The 16790-nt window shown below is 37.8% G+C and overlaps 1 protein-coding gene across 1 annotated transcript; it reads right to left on the bottom strand.

Annotated features, from left to right (window-relative positions):
* Window positions 1-1169: 1169 nt before the first annotated feature.
* EIF1AX (eukaryotic translation initiation factor 1A X-linked) lies at window positions 1170-14682 on the bottom strand. The gene is made up of 7 exons (XM_026714317.2): window positions 14503-14682; window positions 11165-11248; window positions 7365-7468; window positions 5270-5320; window positions 3311-3392; window positions 3102-3193; window positions 1170-1487 (listed from the first exon to the last, which is right to left on the bottom strand). Exons 1-7 carry the CDS (start codon window positions 14516-14518, stop codon window positions 1482-1484), a joined length of 435 nt encoding a protein of 144 aa, XP_026570102.1. The 5' UTR covers window positions 14519-14682; the 3' UTR covers window positions 1170-1481.
* Between the last annotated feature and the right edge of the window lie 2108 nt (window positions 14683-16790).

The raw sequence follows: 16790 nt of genomic DNA, 5'->3' as shown, positions 1-16790 counted from the left end.
GTATGTCTGTTAATGAATGCCTTAAATTTGCCCCCCCCCCAAAAAAAAATTAATTTAAATACGATCACTACCAAATACAGAATAGCTGTTCAAACATACAGTAGTGGCCAAAATTGTGGAAACCTTTTGGGAAAAGTGAATTTTTATGCCATCACTATCAAACAGGGGGTTCTTGGTCTCATCACTCCAAATAACACTGTCCCATTGTTCCTTGTATACACCCAGATGATTTTCTTTTGTCACGTAGGCACAGTCTCTTAATTCTTCTATCATCACTTGCTGTTGTGCACCTTTTCCTGCATTTACCAGTGTGGTTTTGTAGTGATTGAGTCTCCTTATATATCTTCAAAAACGTAGAAATGCCACCTTTGGTTACGTTTCCACCAATTTTTCTTCTAATTTCTTTATAACTGTTCACTTAATATTATTATTTATATCACTTTCTGGGTGACCAGTCAACTCTTTGCACCATTATTTTAATTTTATTACATTTTACAAGCTCACGAAATGAAAGAACACAAAAAACCCCAACCAACTTGATAGCGATCACATAACACACTGACAAATGTCCTCCTCTCAGCTTCAATACATGACATCAATAACTGAATCCTACTGTGATCTGATTGGCTCATTGCCAAAACAAAATGTCATCTGATTGGCTCTCTAAAAACTCATTCTTATTGGCTACAATCAGATGAAGGAAAATTACCTGATATCAACCTAAGTCAGTTGTGCTTCCTTTTTTTGTTTATTTGGCTATAACTTTTCATAGAATACAGATAACTGAACAAACTTTGTTGCATTACATTCTTGATTAAATTATCTTTCCACTGATATATAATTTTATGATACCAGTCCAAAAAGGGTAGTGTTATTAGCCATCAAACCTCAAAAATACATTTTCCCAAAAGGTTTCCATAATTTTGGCCACTACTGTACACAATTTTTAGGAATTTATTTTTTCTCCATTCTGGAAATAATATCTGCAAAAAAGAAACAATGATTAAATCCTGTATAAAAATAACATGCAACTAAAGCTTATAAAGCAGATTCAGGTATTAATATTTGTTAATGAATTCTTCTTTGTTGTCAAGGGATACTAAGAAACTACAGTACACCTGCCAACTGAATACTAACCTGAATTAGCATTTAATCAAAATTCTTGATAATTATAGGGCGATATTTTTTATTTCAAAAATACATCAATGATATTTATTGATGAAAACAGATAAACCAATGTGAGAGTTTATAGTATATGTATTTACATACAGATGAGAGTCTATTGTAGAGAAAAAAATTGCCACATTATTTCATTTAAGTTTTGAGTCCAACTTCTGTTTTTAAAGAAATATAAATACTTAAACATTGGGTACATATTGGTGTACTGTAACTACAAATGTTGTGCAGTTTCAGTCTTCTTAGGCATAAGGATTTGAAAACAATTGAGGTGGAAAGTTGGGATGTATTCCTCTCAGTTCCATTTAGATCTGCAAATATGAAAAAAAAGTTAAAATACTGCAATTAAAGTACAATTGCTCAGATCAGAACAGATAGGCAGTACTATCTAGTAACAGCCACAATAAAATTAACCTGTTGTATTCAGAACTACTCTACTCAAATTGACATTACTCTCATTTATTATTTTATTTAGAAAATGTATATATGGTTGTCCATCTTATATGAACATTGAAATAACAATGTTATAACAATGAAATAAGCCTAACTCTAACCTCAACAAAAGACACCAAATGAAATAGTTATATCACTACTGAGGTAACTATGTAACTCAACTGCGTATAACAACATAATAATTTAATTATTTTTTATAATGTACATATATTAATTCTACCTCAATGTCTGACTAAAGCATTAACCTCTGTATAATTAGGACAGTTCAAGATTTATAAACAAAGTCTCAAGTTTTGTAGCACTGAAGTATAATAAACCATTATAGTACTTTCATGTAAGCAATTTTGCTCAGTCTTGCAGAAATCCATTTACATATTAGGAATAAAACTGCTTTTAATGCATTAAATGACTGGAACTAATCTCATCTCCTCACCATGGGAAGTGCTTAGAGGTGGTTTCTGGCAAGCCACATGAAATCAAATTAAACTTCCAAGGAAGAAAGATCAGCCTTAATTCTGAGCAGAAGTTACCACTGTCCGCCTTTCAGGTCTATTTCATATTAAGTAAATGAAAACAAATCCCAATCTGTTACTATCATAAGCAAGGATAACAGCTTATAGGTTTCATGTAATGCAAATTCTGATAGCAAAATGGCCAAATTTCAGTTGTGCAACTACAGAACCTTTGAGGGGAGTGTTATGGGTGGGATGAAGTGTTTCCAGAAGTCACCAACTCTAATCCCCTGCCAAACCTGAAGATACAGTGGACCCTCGTATCGCGACTGTAATCCATTTCTGGACTCCAGTCGCGACCTGATTTGGTTGTATCCGGAAGCACAACCAACTGTGCATGTGCGCAGTAAAAAAAAATGGCGCCAAAGGGCAACTCGGCATGGAAAGGGGATCTTTCCACACCGATTTTGTTCACCACCCAATTTTTGAATCGTGACCCAATTCAAAAATAGCGTGGATTTTTTGTTCGCCACCCAATTTGGTCACGAACAGGAGCGTTCACGACCCAAGGTTCCATTGTAGATTGAAAAAAATCTCAGCAACATTCCTTCTGGTGACATAATAACCTTCAACCTTCCATGGTCCTCTAGGAGGTAAAACTGAATCCCAATTTTTCAAACACTGTCACCCTACACTATAGGAACAAAAATTGTAGAATATTACTACAAACCTACAGAACTCAGTTTTTAAATTTAAGATGCATATGTAATTGGACTGTGAAGCAGGAATAGAATAGGTTCTTTAAGAACTTCTTAATTCTGTTAGCAGATTACATAGGGCAGAGACTTTTTTCAGTGGAAAGACTACCTTCTAAAGCTCAGAAATTTTCACTATATCCCTGTTAGATAATTCCTGTTCACCAAGGTAAGATATAACAAAGCTGAAGATGAAAATTATGAATTCACATTCTCTTTGAAACAGACATGTTAATTTTAAGATGAAACCTTTCTGATTACTTACATCATCAATATCTTCATCATCATCTCCAATATCATCAAATTGGATTTCATCATCATCACCAGGCCCAAATGTATCAGTTTCATTAATTTTGGCTATGTAAAAATAAAAACAAACCAGGAATATATCTTTGAAAATGCTTTTGAGTAAGAGGGTAAATGTATGTGTGTCCTTTATTCACAGTGACATGGGCAATGATGAGAATTTCTTACCGTGCTCTGGAAGTTCTCCATATGCCTTCAGGCTTCTGGCTTCATCTGCATTGTATTTTAGAATGACATCAGCCTTGTTATCCTAAATAATAATATTGTTGATAAAAATGATTTCTTCTGTGAAAACTTTATTAGGACATTTTAAACATCTTCTTTTACCAAGCTGTCTCTAATGAGAGACACAATCTCTGACACTTAAATATGAATTTAGTTTGATTTTCTCTGTACCATTTATTTATGAGAATAGAACATTATAGTAAATAGCTCACTAGATCACATATTCTTCAAACCTATATTATTAAAGCTATTACAGAGACACTGTACTAGTATGTACCAAGTTATACCTACATTATTAGGTAATGCAAAAATTAGTCACCCACTCAGCCTCCCATACTATTTGTACTGAGATTACAATACTATGCTAAGTAACTCCAGGTCTTACTACTAGTATAGTCTAGGTTAGAACTACATATTTACATACTTATGCTTAGTTTAAAGATGAATCAATCAAACATAGTTTGTAAATCCTACAGTTTGTCACTTGTGTTAGTGTCTCCTAATCATACCCTTATTCAACACTATCTATTTAGGACATGACTCAACCTCTCTGCAAAATTACCAATGGTGAAAGAAAGATATCTTCTTCCTATCTTGTAACCTGTATGTTGTCTATTTTGAGCAATTTAGGCTTAAATAAATTATGCTTAAACATAAATTTCATAAATGTTAATTCTTTTTTACCCTAAGGCACTGTTCAAGATTTATGATTAAAAAACATCCAAAGGAAGAAAAGTATCTTTACATTTTTTACATTCATACTGTTTCCTGGGGGAAAAAAAGTGACCTATCCCAAAAATAAGCCCTAGCCTGATTTTAAGAGTGGGCCTAATATAAGCCCTACCACAAAAAATAAGCCCTAGTGAAGGGGGTGGCCAGCACAGCATGTGGCCTCTGGCTGGCTGCTGGGCATGCTGCTGCTGGCCTCATGGGGGCTCTTCACCCTCCTGGCTGCACTCTTGGCCTCTCTGCGGCTTTGGCAGGCAGCAGCTGCATGGCAGGCCTGCAGCGGAACAGAGAGGAAGGGGGAGATTGCTCCTTCCTCTTTTGTACCCCCAAACCCTGTCTACCCTGGCCCTGACCTGCACCCCCAAACCCTTACCCTGGCCTCAGCCTGCACCCCGGCTCTGGAAAGGTGAGCAAGACATGCAACCCTATGCTACTGGTATGCCATACAATGGAAGCCATGCAAAGCAATGAGCCCTGACCCTCTTGGTTCCTGGGACGATCCTGGACTAGGGGTGTGCACGGGATTCCCAAGGCGGAGGCCTCATGGTGCAACACTTCCATACTCCAGAGCAAACCTCTGTCTTCCCTGCTCAGTATAGCAAGGCTGGAGGCCTCTGCAGCATCTGCCGACCAACTCTCTTCCTGTACCTGCTTTGCGCTGCTCTTGCTCCTAGGCCTTCATCTGTCCTGCTGAAGGGCTGGAATGGAGTTCCTGCCCATTGAAGTTGTGCAGGGAAGGGGAAGGGTGCAGCCTTAAGCTGAGGGTGGGCGACATGGCTGGCAAAGGGCCCCTAGCAGGGCCAGCAGGCAGGGCAGGTGGGGGCCGAGGCACATCTAGAATTTTGCCTGTTGCAGCTACAGGCAAGCAGATGGTGGGACGGAGAGGGTAGCGCCAGTGGTAACAGCACTCCCACTCCCATCAGCTCGTCGCCTCTTGTACATTAAAAAAAAAAAAAGGACATCCCCCCAAATAAGCCCAGGTGCTTATTTTCAAGCACAAAAGAAACTAAGACCAGGTCTTATTTGGGGGGGGAAACACAGTAGAAAATAAAGGTAAATGTGATTGACTAAATCATTGTTTATAAGTTCCATGCCTGTTTACAAAAATTAAACCAAACTGTCATCACATTGCATTATGTAATAAGAGTAACGACCAAATAGTAACTAACTTACCTGGTAGTCTCTTAAACCCACCAATATGATATCTGATGTATTTATCCAAACCTAAAAATCAAAAGAAAAAAGAAATTTTATTCTTTTTTTCCAGACTAACATTTAAAAAATTCTATGAGTTCTTTAAGTTTTGAAACACTTAATGAAATGTAATCTTTAAAAGACCTGCAATTGGCTGAGACAAGCAATAAATCTTGGTTAATGCTATATAATTCAAGTACTTGATCAGTTGCTGAATACAATACGATGTGTGCATAATATTGCACCCTACTGTAGAGGTTAAATCACAATACCTGCATGTTTTCACATTTAGTTATGCATTCTGGAGCAGAAACACCATATGGAAAAAAAGTAACAAGATGCCACTTTCAACTTTCAAAATTCTGACTGTAGAAATTTTTAAACTTTTAAAAGTTTGGATAATGTACAACAGCACCTATTCCATTAATCTTGTATTGTTGAGACTTTGAGTTATAAAGATATCTGCAATGCTAATACAGAATAGATCCTAAACACTGCATGCTTAGTTAGACGGGAGAATATCTGCAATGAGTCATTAGCAGTGGGATAAGTTAAGTAACAGAACAGTTCTTCATAGAGAAGAAAGACAGATTTCCAGGAACTGGAACAGCACTGGAGAAATTTTTTAGTCTTAAGAAGGTGTTTTCAGTGCTCAAAATGGTATGCAATATAAAAAAAACATTAAGGAACAAAATGTGTAAGGGAAATGAAATTCTTAAAATGTGAAGTATTTACCATCAGAACCACAATCAGCTGGAAATGCACATAAAAAGTAGCAAACAAAATATAGAGAACAGGTCTATGTGCAAAACAGGAAAACATTTTGTTTCAAATCTAAGAAAAATAATGGTTTCATGGGTTCTATCAAACCACTTAGAGTCATCTATGATTTGGCAGAACCAAAAGTGCTTTTATTTCAGGTTTTAGATAAAACAAATCCAAGCAGGCAGTTTAGGCAGGAATGATGCACATCATCTTTCTCTTTACCTCCCCTTTAGTTTCAAGTACAACACATCAACTGATCTGTTCAGGCTTTTTTCTTCAGCTGCAGATTCAGTTCCTTGGCTTTCTTCTACCTCCCACTTAATCACTTCCACCCACGAGTGGGATTCAAAAATTTTAACAACCAGTTCTGTGGGCGTGGCTAAGGTGGTAGGCGTTGCTTGGTGGTCATGTGACTAGATGGACATGGCTTGGTGATCATGTGACTGGCTGGGCGTGGCCAACTCAACTTCACTCACATCGAGACACGCATCTCTTCGCCTGGCCTCTCATAACTGTGGGGATTCTGCAACAGTTATAAGTGTGAAAAATGGTCATAAGTCACTTTTTTCAGTGCCATTGTAATTTTGAATGGTCACTCCACACAAGCAAAGTACCAGCAAAGAAGGGAAAAAAACCTCCAGAGAGGTTCGAGACAGGAAGTCTAGTCCTGCCAAGAATGTAATAAGGGTTAACAGAGAGGCAGTTTCTGTAAGCAACACTAGAATGTTTCCTTCCTGCCTTCCTTACAGGACTAGGCCAGTAATTTCTTTTAACAACCGGTTCCCCAAACTGCTTAGAATGTTAACAACCGGTTCTAGCGAATAGGTGCGAACTGGTAGAATCCCACCCCTGCTTCCACCCAAATGAAGACACCTCTATCTTGTTCTGTGCATGGATTTAAAAAAATTAAAATCTGAGAAAGACATTTTAGTTCAGGCATGGAAGATCCAAAATCAGGATTCCGTACACAGAACAATTACAAGACATATTACATGCTTGTAGTGTAGAACTTCCACAGGCACCAGAAATTGGAGCAAAAAAATAAAAAATACAGCAAGATTAAAAGATGTATTAAAAAGAAAATGAAAAATGTAATGAAAAAAATCAGCAAATGCAGCAGTCAACACAGAATAATATTTTTTTTGAGTCACTAGTGATATATGTAAAGGAAGTATTGTGCTATCACAGGTCACTCCACCAGATCAAGATCTTGGAACCAGTAGCAGGATACATACATAAGATACTGTAACATTAGTTTAATATACCAACATATTTGAGGTTGCCCATATATCAGAATGTGTTAACATACCTTTTTTCTTAACTTTCCTCTGATATGACACAGCCTTTTTACACCATCGAAACATAATGCCTCCAGTCTGCCATTTCCCAACATTTTGATAACTTGGGCATATTCTGGAACACATGATTTAGGAATGTTATAATTTTATAAAAGTGTAACACAATTCTAGCTATTATACCAGAGAGAAACAGACACAAGATTTTAATACATGACAGTTGATTTTTAAAATCTCATAATATAAAGTAGCTATAGTTATTTGAATTTCTTTATCCATCAACTGACTCAAGGTTCACACATTGAAAAAGCAAAGTTTGTATGTAGATATTTCAGATTTGGGGTATGAGGATCTTAAAACAAAATGCATCATAGGATGCAGGGCTGATTTCAACCAAGACAGATGCTGTTCAACTCATTATTTCCCTCCCAGATTTAAGAAAAGTAGTAAAATACTGAGCCATATTCTGCCAAATATGAGGATCCAGATGGGTAACAACAAATAAACTAAATCCAGATAAGGTAAACATGTTGTAGGCTTATATTACCTTTTAAATAAAAGTATAATTTAAAAAATCTGTAAACCTAAGCTGGTACAGCCAATTGTTGGTTATTCTTAAAACATATTGTTATATGAGTATTCTATTCCCACCTTCTTTCAATCTCAATTCAAGCTGTTGTATTTGACTTTTTAAATTGCTTGGGATAATGGTATATGAGTTTACCTATTTATGCAGTGATATTCATGGGGTACTAGTATGTCAAAAAAATCAAGATGGCAGACATGGTGTTGTGATGCAAGCCCTGCTTGGTGTATGCGCCAACACTACACATACATATAAAAGCACTTTGAAAAGTATCTGGAAGCTTCAACTGGTACAAATGCAGATGTATGGGCAATTTGGGACTCCTAAAGCTCCATTTTTGCTGGCAGAGGGCTGCAGGAGGCTCTCATGGCTGAAAATGGGCCGGGGGGGAGCTGTACACGGCCCCCTCAGTCTTCCTTTTCACTGGCAGAGGGCTAGCAAAACAAACTAAAAGCAAAATTAACAGAAGGAGAAATGTTTCCTCTTTTGCATTTGAGCATCCAAGAAGAGACAGGAAATGAGAAAGGGAAAGACAAAGAAAAAGAAGGAAAGATGGGAAGGAAGGAGAATGAAGAAGAAAGGGGAAAAAAGGAAGAGAGGAAGGAAGATTATAATGAGAAGGAGGGCGAGTCTGAGGGAGGTTCTGCCTTAGCACTTGGCCACCACAAGTGCCCCCGACATGAGTGACATTGAACTGGCCACGGTCCCCCTGGGCCTCCAGGGTTAAATACAAGTATGACACCCCTGATCTAAGCTGAATGCCTCAATAAATCCTGTTTAGTGGAGGTGACAAAGAAGACATTTTAATAAGTTGAAATAAATATGCTTTGTCATTTATTCTAAAGTATTAATCAGGTTGTCACTCTGTAATTATTATATAATATAATTTCCTAGACTTTTCTATTGATGTCACTGTCACTGGGAAGATAAAGTCTAAATATCTGCCTTCCTGCACCTAGGTTTCTTGTTCAAGTAGAGAGAGAATAAAAAAAAGTGTGAGAATATGACATGTTTATAACACAGTTGTATAGTCTATGGGAAGGTAATTAGCTTCCTTTCTACTGAGGATATGTCACAGTTCAGAATATTTGGAAAGTAGCTTACGATTCCTTCATACTTCACTGTAATATAGCTCACTGGCATTTGAAATTTCATATGATGAACATGGCATTCTGGGTAAGTGAAAGTAAACTCCAGGCTTGTGAAATTATTTGAATCCATCAAAACTGAAACAGTAATCATAAGGCAGACCTGACTACGGAGTCACTGGATGAAAAAATGGAAAGAAAAGTGTACTAAAAAACACTTGAAGAAGTTTTGGTTATTCCTCAGGTCAAATGCTCCGCTGGTGTGTGGCCTTCCATTTCCTCACTTGTCCGTTTTCTTGCTTCTAAATAGTGACATACAAACTATTCTGGGTGACCACAATAGACTTTCTCTTCTGTGTGGTGCCTTTTCTTCTTCTGTTAAAGACAATAATGCCCTGTTTAGCTCCCTCTCTTTCCTGCTAAAGATTTTGGCATTGCTCTATTTAGGAATTGATTGGGTACTCATTTGTCCTTCCCAAAAGAAATGTGAAAACTCCATCACTAAGCCCTGCATCAACATATTTTGCATGAGAGCTTGGGAAGTAATGTTTTTAATTTAAATCCTAACAGAGAATTAATTCTATAAAGATCAGATTAATTCTATAAAATCAGATTGAAGTATTGGAAGAATTAACTACTTATTTCTATAAAGAATTAATAGTTAATTCTTCCAATACCTCAATCTGATCTTATTTATGTCTCAACAGTTACATGTACAATCTAAAGATCAGGAATTCATGCGGTCCCTGTGACATACAACTTCAAGAAGGTTATCAGAGAAGTATTCCAACAGAAGATTAACACTCTGGGGATCCTTAATTTTCCAGTCCTGATTCACTAAAATCAATATTTTGTAAAGCTTCAGCTTCCATCATTTTCCTTCCCAAGCAAGCTGCCACTCTTTTGCCTTGTTATCATTTTGTCTTCATGTGGTCTTATTGTAATTCTAAATGCTGGGATTCTTATCTCCAATTCCAGGTGAGAATCTTCTGTAGTAGAGTCAGGAACAGGAGTACATAAAAAGAACAGCAAGGGCATATTCTTTCTGTCCTGAAACTGGGGAGCATTCCTTTTGGTTTTGTAATTGACAGGTTGCTCATCCCCACACTCCCTCGGAATGGCCAGATGAGCCCTGATGAGCCGGAATGCTTCAATGTATCAAAAGCCTTGGCAGCAGTTCAACAGCAAATATTGTAAAAGCGCTATTTGCTATTGCCATTGTAAAAACAAAAAACAAACCCTCTCCAATTCACATAGGTATTCATTCTCTCTCTCTCTCTCTCTCTCTCTCTCTCCCCCCGTCACACACATACACACAGAGGCACATCAGCCCAATGACAAGAAGACTGAAAATGCTCATCCTTTCAATTAAAAATAAAATTTATTATGCTAAACTAAGACATCTTATGCTAGGATTAAAATGTGTTCTACATTTTCTGTATCAATATGCTTTTTCGGAAAAAAAAACACGTTAATAGCCACATGACCTCTGTATCATGTGATATTATATTCATGTATTCATAGCTCTTGGTTTTGTTTTTTTTCATTCTGTGGCTTCCTGCAAGTCTAATACAAAATTTAAATTAATATTATGGCATCCAATGTAATACAGGAGTTGTATTAATTTTTTTATATGTAATGCTACTTAAAAAACAAAAATAAGATTTTAAGCTAAACTGAAATTTATCTTATTTCAGCTTAGGGTTTTAAAAGAATATGTCAACACCAAATAATAGAATACTTTATTAGAATAGAATACTTTATTGGCCAAATGTGATTGGACACACAAGGAATTTGTCTTGGTGTAAATACTTTCAGTATACATAACTGAATGACTGTGTACAAAGACACTAACTAGTTTTTTTAAAAAACTACAGACACTCAGATACGTACCAAATGCAGTATAGTACTTTCCTAAAAACGTTCTTTCTACTATATTTCTCAATTTATACACCGTAATCTACTCTCTGCAACTTTTACACATTTTTCAACAAAAGATGTTCTTTTTGTTAGAGTACATCACTTGGGGGAGGCCTAATTTTTCATCTATCAATACAATCTTCTGCAAGAACACCACAAATAAGTTTTCCTCCTACAGAACTGCTTAATGTTAGGAAATGAAAAAGCCAATACATCTTACCTTGTCCATCCTCTTTAAAAACCAATTCTCTTTTTTCAGATTCATTCTCATTCTTACCTCGTCTTCTGTTTTTACCTCCCTTTCCTAAATTGCAAAAAAATGAAAAAGTAATAATTTAATATAGGGTTCCCAACCCCCAGTCCATTGGGAACCGGGCTGTGCAAGTGGCAGGCGAGCGTGTGAAGCTCTATTTGCGCATGCCTGGGATTGCATACATGAAACCATACCCTCTTCCGCCCACCACCACTGATCCATGAGGCTGGAAAGGTTGAGGATTACTAGTTTAAGTATAATCTGAAACCTTCCAATAATACTATTGTTGATAAATCAGCGCTATGTTAGACCCTTTCCATAAAGTGTGAAATTATTATGATACATTAGATTCCCATACCAAATATAGTGGATATAGAAAGTCTACACACCCCTGCTAAAAGGTCAGGTTTTTGAGATGTAAAAAAAAAATCAGACTAAGATGAATAACTTCAGGACTCTTTCCACCTTTAGAACAACATGTAAGCTGTACAATTCAACTGAAAAACAATTTGTGGGGAAAAAATGAAAAACTAGAATAATGTGGCTACAGAACTGTTCACAGCCTCTTTTAAGAAGGAATGTGGCTGTGTTCAGAATCAACCAATCACATTCTAACTTACAGTAAACAATAGTCAGTACACACCTGCCCTCAAAGTGACTAATCACCACTCATATAAAGTTCAGCTGTGTGCTAAAAGGATTTTTCTGACATTTACTCAGTTGCCTCTTACAGCAAAAATCATGGTCTACAAAGCATCAAGACAATCGCATTGTCAGAATGTATCAGTCAGGAGAAAGGTACAAAAAATTCCCAAGGCATTGGACGTATCACGGGAACACATGAAAACCGTCATCAACAAATGGAGAAAATATGGAATAAGAGTGCCATTACGGAGAACTGGATGTTCCTCCAAAATTGATTAAAAAAAAAACAAGAAAACTGATCCAAGAGGCTGCTAAGAGACCTATAGCAACATTAAAGGAGCTGCAGGAATTTCTGACTGTATTTGCTGTGTACTACATGTGACTACAATCTCCTGTATTCTTCATATGTCTGGACTGTGGAGTAGGTTGGCAAGATGGAAGTCTTTTCTTACAAAGAAAACACCCACGTCTGGCTACATTTTGCAAAAACCTACATAAAGTGTGCCAAAAGCATGTGGGAAAATATATATGGTTTGATGAGACTAGGTTGAAATTTTTCACCATGATTCCAAAAAGTATGTTTGACACAAAAACAACACTGTGCACGTCATACCCAGAGTGAAGCATAGTTATGGTAGCATTATGCTTTGGAGTTGCTTTTCTTCAGCTGGAATTGGAGCTTTAATTAAGGTGGAAGGAATTATGAACAGTTCTAAATATCAGTCTATTTTGGCACAAAACCTTCTGCTAAAATGTTGAAGATGGAGAGAAATTTCACTTTTCAACACAATGACCCAAAGCTTGCTTCCAAATTAACAGAAGAATTGCTTCATTGCTTCACCAGAAGATAAAGTTTTGAAATAATCCAGCCAGAGCCCAGTCCTGAATCCAATTGAAAATCTGTGGGATGACCTGAAGAGGGCTGTTCACAGGATACCCTCAAAATCTCAGATTTGGAGCACTTTTGTAAGGAAAAGTGGACAAAGATTTCCAAAGAGGATGTGCCATGCTGATAAGACTTCTGCTGATAGACCCAGAAGTTTGTTGTCCTAAAACAGGGCTGTCAAAACTCCCACCCCTTGGGCTGGATGCGTCATGTATTGGCCTTGGCCATGCCCAGTTTAGTGAAGGGGAAAAAAGTCCCCATATGTTACATGATGCCGCCATCTTTATGCCACCATATCACTGTAAGTTATTTTCTTCCCCTAAAACATTTCTGCTTGTTTTTCAATTGAATTATACAGTATATTCTAAAGGTAGAAAGAATTCTGAAGTGATTACCCTGATCTGATTTTTTTTACATCTCAGGAACCTGGCATTTTAACAGGGGCATGTACTTTCTATATCCATCCTATATAACTGAATTAAGGTAATAGCAAAGAAAATACCAAAGATGCTTAAATTTGCAATTAATAGTAACTAGTACAGAAACAAAAGTTTAGATACTTACATGCAAATGTGGAATCACACTCTAAAATTAACCCAAGGTCAGATTTGCCTAGCCTAGTGTTACTGAAAACAGGAATACTTAGCCTATAGGATGAGAATATCTGGAGATTATGGAAGTACAACTTCTCAGACATTTTAGATCAGTAAAAAGTATCTTAATCAATTACTAGGCAAGCTGTATACAACCTAGAATTTATCTGGTCCTGCCTTAGTCATGAAGGCCAGCTGGGTGACCTTGGACCACTCAATCTCTTTCAGTCCAATTCTCCTCACATGGTTATTGGAGGGAAAATAGAAGGTGGATATGTTCTAAAAGCAGGATATAAATAATTTTTGGTTCACAAATATTTGTAAATCCTGGTATATTTTTCTACTTTGCTGTGGAAATGAAAAAAAGTAAACCAGGGTGCTTTCTAGATATTTTGTAGGTATGCTTGTGTTTGCACACACATGATATACAGGTGTACACATATGTAATTAAGAACAGCTTCAATTCTGAATGTGTTAAAAAATAAACCACACTTTAGTGTTCACAGTAAGGAAATGCCATTTTCAATATATTAAAATTATATAAGAAATCAGTTATTCAGTGTTTCATCAATGTGCGATGTTTTAAAATATCCCAAGGAAGTGTATCCTAATAATAAACAGTAGGAATATTCTCTAATTTAAGCAGTTCCGAAAGGTATTGACAAAAATGAGATACACAAGGCCAAAAAAGAAACCCAGTTATTGATTATCAAGCATGAAAACAAAACAAAAATAGTGTCTAAAAATCAAGGCCAACCTATGATTCATAAAATTAAACAGCCTCTTATTTGTGTTAAATGTGTCGTATCAAAACGAGAAAGAATCAGCCTGTAACAGTTAGCTTAGCAGTTAGCTCCACTTTATTAAACGGAGACCTTTGTCTGAGAATTATGTAGCAGCGCGTAACTGAAAGGAGGTCTATTAGTTGAAGCAGTTTTTATTAGTTTATCGGTCAACTATTTTAAGAAAAGGCTTCAGCCAGAAACAAGGGAGAAGGCGCGGGGCGAAACACGTGGAGAACCGAAGTCCTAGCACAAAAGCCTTTGGGTCCAAGAAAGCACCGAAACAGCTAGGTCGATGCGGCGACTGGTGCCTTCCCCTTCGGGCGGATTCATCTACAGAGAGAGAGAGAGAGAGGAGTCGCGTGGAAACCAAACGGGAGGGGAGTCAGAAGGCCTCACCTTTGTTTTTCGGCATGGTGGCAGCTACCAGTCAGCGGACACAACCTTGACAAGCCCGAACGAAAAGGTAGGAGCCCTTTTTTACACTGCTGGCTCAGAGCAAAAGGAGAAACTGACAGCGGGACGTCGCGCAACAGTAGAAAAAAGACGATGCGGCCTCCGGCAGAGCCCTCTGAAAGGAAAGGCGGAAGACAATCTCGGCCCCAGAATGCGCTTCGCGTTCCCTCGATTTCTTCCGGCAGCTCGCAGGCCTTTCTCGCGCCCTCTTCCGGTGGGAGGAATTACTGCTGAAGAAGGCGGACCTTATGAGCTGATAGATCGAGGTGTGGGGTGTGACGTTTTCACTAAAGTGGGGTGTCAAAGGGGCGTCTCGCGGGGCGGATACTTCACGGAAACACGATTTGGAAATTCATTCCACTTAATTCAATGGGGAAAGTATTACTGCCTATTTACTTGGTATCATAATAGCATCAGAAATAGCCGTGAGCCTTCTTCCAAACAGTGATGCCTGATTCATTACTGCAATTTTACTAACTCGTCCTTTTGCCATCAGCCCGTTCCTGGATTGCAAAAATTCAAACAAGTGTCGACTTTCTGTATCTCTTTACTATTGCTGCTTCGCAGCCTGGATTGTTAGCCTGATTAGCTCCCTCCCCGCTTTCTCTAAAAAAGTAAGATCTGTTCGAGAAATGCAGGACTTTGAAGATGTTTGTATTCCATAGTATATTGTAAGCTACCGAAATTAAGGCGACTTTGGGTAGGCTGGAATGAACTTGTATATAAAGTGGGTGTATATCCTTTCTCAAATTTCTAAATTGAATATATTTAATGCTCTCCGTGTTTAAAATTTTCCTCACAAAGATTTTAGGCATCAGGTTGTGTATATTCTATGTATATGAAGAGGTTATTTCCTTTCCGTTCTATCAGTAATTATAATTTCCTAGACCCAATTTGTTCCAAAAGATCATGTACCTGGTTGTTGTTTTTTAAATTCTGTGGTATGTTATCTGCACCTGTTGGGTGAAAGAGAACAAGGCTGACTTTTAAGTGCTGCAACTACAGAACAGTATAAACCAGATAATTAATCTAGACCAGGAACTAAAGGCTGTGCGAGTCTTCCCCCAATGTAGTAGATCTATGGATTGGGGACGACCTTGAGAGAGAAAGCATGAATGGCATAAGCAACTGAAGAGAAAGTGCATGCTTAAAATTGGCTGGTTCCAATCAGGTATTCATACATCAGATATGCAAACTTCCAAAATATTTCAACCCCTGGAGTTGAAATTTGTTCCTCAAACCTGCTTGAAATAAGAGTTTTATACTATGGCAACAGATATAACTGAATGGGAAGACCTATAGTTGTAGATAAGTATTATCATTGCCATTCTATAAGAAGAAAACATCCTAAAGTATGAGCTTAAGCTGAATGTTATGCTAACAGGATAGTTGTTCTAGCATTGGTAGTTATGAAAATCTTTGAAAGGCTAGTGTTGTCCCACCTGAAAACCATCATGGATCTGCTGTTAGATCCCATGCAGTTTGCATACCAAACAAATGGATCAACAGATGATGCTGTTAATATGGCTCTGCACTGCATCCTACAACACCTTGAATCTCCAAATACCTATGCAAGGGTTCTCTTTGTAGACTTCTGTTCAGTATTCAATACCATCATTCCAGACATCCTTCTAACTACATTAAACCAGCTAGTGGTACCTGAACACACTTGCAAGCTGATCATAAGCTTTCTAAAAGACAGGAAGCAGCAGGTGAAGCTAGGCAGAATCACATCTGATACCTGTACAATTAGCACAGGGCCCGCCCAAGGCTGTGTGCTTTCTCCACCTTTCTCTATATACCAATGACTTCATTTCAAACAATCCATCTGTTAAAATACAGACATTTGCAGATGACACAACAGTGATTGGTCTCATTCGAGATGACAAATCCGCATATAGACAGGAGGTTGTACAACTTGCCTCGTGGTGTAACCGGAACAATCTGGAACTGAACACACTCAAAACCTTAGAAATGGTGTGTCATGCACCTGGTGGAGACTGACTCTAAGGAAGAGGAACAGCCAACAGGGAGGGGAAGTGTGGCTCCAGAGGTGGTGGCGGAGGCTGGGGAAGGGCAGAGGCTGGCTGAGCAGTCAGAGGATGACCCAGGCCCATCCCCTATCCATCCTAGGGCACGCAGGGAGGAGAGGATCAGGGAAAAATGTGGTCTACTTGGGAAGAGAGGGCCATGATCCTCTTCATGGGTTGCAATTGTGAGATCTGCATAAA

The sequence above is a fragment of the Pseudonaja textilis genome, chromosome 8 (genome assembly GCF_049901715.1).
Source record: "Pseudonaja textilis isolate UNSWEBS1 chromosome 8, rPseTex1.2, whole genome shotgun sequence".
Classification (NCBI taxonomy): Eukaryota; Metazoa; Chordata; class Lepidosauria; order Squamata; family Elapidae; genus Pseudonaja; species Pseudonaja textilis.
Note: the sequence above shows the minus strand (reverse complement) of the source record. Positions and strands in the feature narration are given on the sequence as shown.

What these genes read in the sequence shown, in the direction of transcription:
- EIF1AX (XM_026714317.2), bottom strand. An exon ending in TTTTAAAGAGGATGGACAAG is followed by an intron (nt 7,469 to 11,164) that starts GTAAGATGTATT and finishes CATGTGTTCCAG; the next exon opens with AATATGCCCAAGTTATCAAA. An exon ending in GAGGAAAGTTAAGAAAAAAG is followed by an intron (nt 5,321 to 7,364) that starts GTATGTTAACAC and finishes TTTGATTTTTAG; the next exon opens with GTTTGGATAAATACATCAGA.